The sequence below is a fragment of the Pterocles gutturalis genome, unplaced genomic scaffold, assembly GCF_000699245.1.
Source record: "Pterocles gutturalis isolate BGI_N339 unplaced genomic scaffold, ASM69924v1 scaffold25467, whole genome shotgun sequence".
NCBI lineage: Eukaryota > Metazoa > Chordata > Aves > Pterocliformes > Pteroclidae > Pterocles > Pterocles gutturalis.
Window position 1 is genome coordinate 41,876 of NW_010113600.1, and position 4,357 is coordinate 46,232.

Sequence of the window (4,357 nt, forward strand, 5' to 3'; positions counted from 1 at the left end):
AGGTGCTGGAAGGTCTCCCCGGAGCCTTCTCTTCTCCAGGCTGCACACCCCCAGCTCTCTCAGCCATATCATCTCATGAAAGGTGAGGTCCTCAGCAGTCTCGTACGACGATACCTCAGTGTGGTCCTCACCGGTCTAGCACCAAGCTCGGAGCTGCAGAGAGCCCAGGTACCGCTGCAATTCCCAGCCCTCAAAGGCTACACCCATCCTAGAGCCGAGGACGCCGAAATCAGCTCTGCTGGGACGCTGCCAGGGGGACTCTCCATTGTTCCCCACCCTGCCAAGGATGTCTCGCCAATATCGAAACCATTATAAAAACTCTACTGAGGATATTATAGGCGGAGCTGGTAGCAGCACGTAATTAAGGTTGCCTCGCACGTTCCATTATAAGCCTCAGTTTGCTCTTATTTATAGTTTTCCCAAGCTTTAGCTGGTCAGAATGAAGTTTTCCATATGGTACGTCTGCCTTGAGTTGAACTTTTTGGAAAGTTTCAGCAAAAATGTATCGGTTATAGCTGAGGATAAGTTTAGGGGAAATATGGTGTTTTGCCCATTTCTAGAGAAATTTCTCATGGACTTCGCTGAGAACTTTAGCGATTCTCACGTTGATCCAGGGATTTGAAATTTGCCTGGAAAGTTCCATTTGCTCAGAGATTATTTCAAAAACTATTGTGCATACTTGCTTACTAGACACTTCCTAAAGACACCACCTAAGTTGGTTGATTGTTCATTCTACAACATGCAAGAGCAATGATTTTAAATTGCCAAATATCTTCCATGGGAAACTAGGGGGGGGAAATTAAATTTTTCCCTATGAAAAGTACAGGTGCTTTGACAAAATAGAAAACCAAGTCATAAAACAGCATAAAATTTATTTCAATGACTATACCGAGGTTCCCCTATAGAAAGTCAGTGTTGTAAAATAAACAGAACCAAAAATTGAGCCCCTCCCAAATGTAACCAGGCATCATTTATAATTTTAAAATGCTGGGTTTGGGTTTTTTGGTTATTTTTTCTTCTTCTAATTGAAAGGAGACTTCATTTGAGCTAAAATGAAGGTTTCCCACAAAAAAAAAAAAAAAAAAAAAAGCATTTCCAGAGCATTTGCTGTTTATTGAAAACTATTTCCAGAGAAATTATATCTAATGCATATATTTGTATATATTTATATTTACAGATAAATTATATCTCATCTATCTATCTCTACCTTGACCCCTAAGGAGAGCAGGTTGATATTCCAATGGAGAGGAGAACACGATGACGACACCAAAGAGCACATTGGCGTGTGCAAGGTGACCTCTCTAGCGATGAGACTGCACGAAGCCAGCCGTGCCCGTCAGCCCACCGCGCACTCAGCAGGCGCCGTGGTACTTACGCTGCCCGCAGTACGTCCCCGTGTAGCCCTTCTGGCAGAGGCAGGACTCCTCGCTGCAGCTCCCACCGTTCATGCACCTCACGTTGCAGGTTTGGACTGCGGAGAAAAACAGGGAAATATTACACAAGGCAACAAATTCTCTGTGCCAGGAGGTCAACACCTCACACGTATGGATGCTCAAAATCACTATTTATGTTCTTGATCTCTTCTTGTCTCAGCGCAGAGTCTAAGCGTCCAGGTCCTTAAGTTAAAGGACTGCTGACGTCCCATGGTAGGACACGAGCCCATGGTGTGGTTGAACTTTTACTGAGGTGTAATTACTCCAAAGTTGCGTACAAAAGTAAATACCATGGGCTGTCCTTCACTCCCTAGACGTAAGCCATGTTCATTGTTCTGTACCCATCATTGAACTGTTCCGATGGGACAAAGCCTGGGGTGAAACCAGGAGCAATTTACGGGACGTGATTCTTCACGTCCATCTCATACGATCCAGGTATCATCGCTCTCCTACGGCCAACAGTTTTTTAGAGTAATATAAACAGACCGCGTCCCACAGCAGCCAAAGGCACTCATCATTACGGGATCTACCCCCATGGAACATCTGCAGCTTTGTCCTTGCCAGAGGAGGTCCTGCTCGCGTCACCGAGGGTAAGGGCATAGTTCCCAACACCTTCCTTTCTTTGATAACTCTGTCATTTAAACAACTCCTTCTTTTAGGACATTACACTCGCTAAATCTTTTTATTATCCTTTTAGATTATTGCTCCATTTTTAAAACCTGCTTTTCACATCCTGAGCTGCCTAATCTTTAAAATGCCTTTAAAAGACCGATGAGATGTTTGGGGGGATAGAATTTCTTTGGTGGAGGAAAATCATCAACTTTTAAGATACTTCTCTTCCTCTTACAATGACTCTGTGGCCTTACGGGTGAGATCCATTTAATACAAGAGGGTTTTTTAAGGAAATCTGAACAGAAAAGCATCTATTCTTCTTTCTGTGCCAGAGTCCAGCTTTCCCACCAGGCTGTGACACTCAACGTGACCAATGCACTGTGGGGAAACAATAGCAATAAATGAGCGTCGGGAAGTTTTATATCAATGTAGACACAAAGCCAGTCTTGGTTTTAACTGTTTCATCACCATCCAATGTTTAAGGAATGTGATATTAAAGTAGAAGCGCCCAAAAAAGGAGGTTTATGGCTAAGCATTGAGTTACACGCACAGGTCAAGCAGCTTCCGTCCTTTCCCGAAACGCCTGGAACGACGCATTCCTCCTTTGTAAGATGCGACAACTCAAATTGCAAGCGCCTGAGGTTAGAGCAAGCTACGTGAAAAACTGATTTTATTTTTTTTTTTTCAGCATCTACACTACAGTTCACGTCTGCCAGGGGTAGGAGGGGCCGTGACTTGGCAGCTTGCAGAAGGTGGGGCTGGAGAGTGCGGCTGGGGGCGGATGCTCAGCTGGGGCTCGTGGCTTCGCCGTGCACTCACCAGCAGCTCCAAGCAGGGAAGAGCTGGGACCAGTGCAAGTGAAATGTCTGGCCAAAAGGTAGTAGGATGCAGAAGTGGCCAATAGGGATAATTCCAGGGGTAGGAGGGGCCGTGACTTGGCAGCTTGCAGAAGGTGGGGCTGGAGAGTGCGGCTGGGGGCGGATGCTCAGCTGGGGCTCGTGGCTTCGCCGTGCACTCACCAGCAGCTCCAAGCAGGGAAGAGCTGGGACCAGTGCAAGTGAAATGTCTGGCCAAAAGGTAGTAGGATGCAGAAGTGGCCAATAGGGATAATTATATGGTTGACGCCTTGTTCATAAGAAGCCCGAAAGGAAGGAGGAGTGGAAAGGGAAGTCTCGGAGCTTTGCATTGAAAAATGCTCGGCACATGTGCTGTACATTTAATCCATGCATTGCTCGGGTGGTTTGAATTAGTCATGATGTCTACTGTTCTTCCTCTCACTCTATGGCCAGAGATCAGGCCAAATTTAGATGAAAGCTTCATCATTAAGGAAACGAAGCTAGAGGCTTCAAAGCATTGCCCGGATTGTCAGACATGAGACCAGTCTCTCTGGGAAAAGGCAGTTTCCAGCACATGCTTACCCTACACCCCTCACGACAATTAATCAGCCCTGGGAAAGCAATTACACAGAGCAGATCTGGGAGGGCTGCCCAGAGACAGAGGTAGCTCGGAAGTGTCTGTCTGTCCGAGCTGTCCGTCTGTCAGAGCGCTTCCCTCGACAGCATCCCGGCTCCTCGCCTTCAACGCCTTCACCAAGGGGTAAGGCTTAGAGAAAGCGAGAAATTTTGGGAGGTCATGGTCTGGCCATAAGAAGAGCCCTGATGTTCATCCAGAAACTTTCCAACTAATTGGCAAAAACTCTGAACAGACCCGCCAGAGCAGGTCCCACTTCTTGCTTCTGCCAGGATCCCCAAAGCCCTGAGGTCCCATCACCATCTGACTCATCTCAAGTCCGGCACTGGGAGAACCCCCTGCAGATCTGGAGTGCAGAAGAACATATTTGAACCAAGAGCTTAAAGGCCTGTTACAATTTGTCAGGATTTTCCAAGGTAGCAGAGAGCAAAGTTCTAGGAAAAAGAGAATGACAGCTCGCCCTAGTTAACTTTTCCCATGATCGGATTGGATCGGATTAGTTCTACAATTTATTTTAAAGGATCAGCAGCTGCAGCTGTTCTGCCAGCCATCAGCAGCGGACTTTGCAGGCAGGTTTTCTGTCTGCTTACCGACTACTACTATCTAAACAGTCACTTGCAAATTACTCTTAAAATATCTTTACTCCCCAAAGTAGGAAACCAAGTTTTTGGTTTGTTTTTTTTGTTATGACAGAGAGAGGCAGAGTGGCTTTTATTGCCTCTGGAATGCACAGTTTGTCTGCTTTACCTCCCTGAAGCCTTCATGATAAATGCAGGTCCAAACATCCCTGCAATGAATGCCAGATTTGCCGAAACCCCTGCAGAGAAACCTACCCCCACCCC

General features: G+C 46.3%; 1 protein-coding gene across 1 annotated transcript in view; it reads right to left on the reverse strand.

The window, feature by feature from the left end:
- Window positions 1-1,471, reverse strand: part of LOC104462579 (fibrillin-2-like) — a gene marked incomplete at both ends in the record, with an annotated part of 43,269 nt that extends 41,798 nt beyond the window's left edge. Inside the window, one exon of the mRNA XM_010074571.1 lies at window positions 1,376-1,471. Coding sequence (XP_010072873.1) covers window positions 1,376-1,471 — 96 coding nt within the window. The remainder of the gene's footprint in view (window positions 1-1,375) is intronic.
- Between the last annotated feature and the right edge of the window lie 2,886 nt (window positions 1,472-4,357).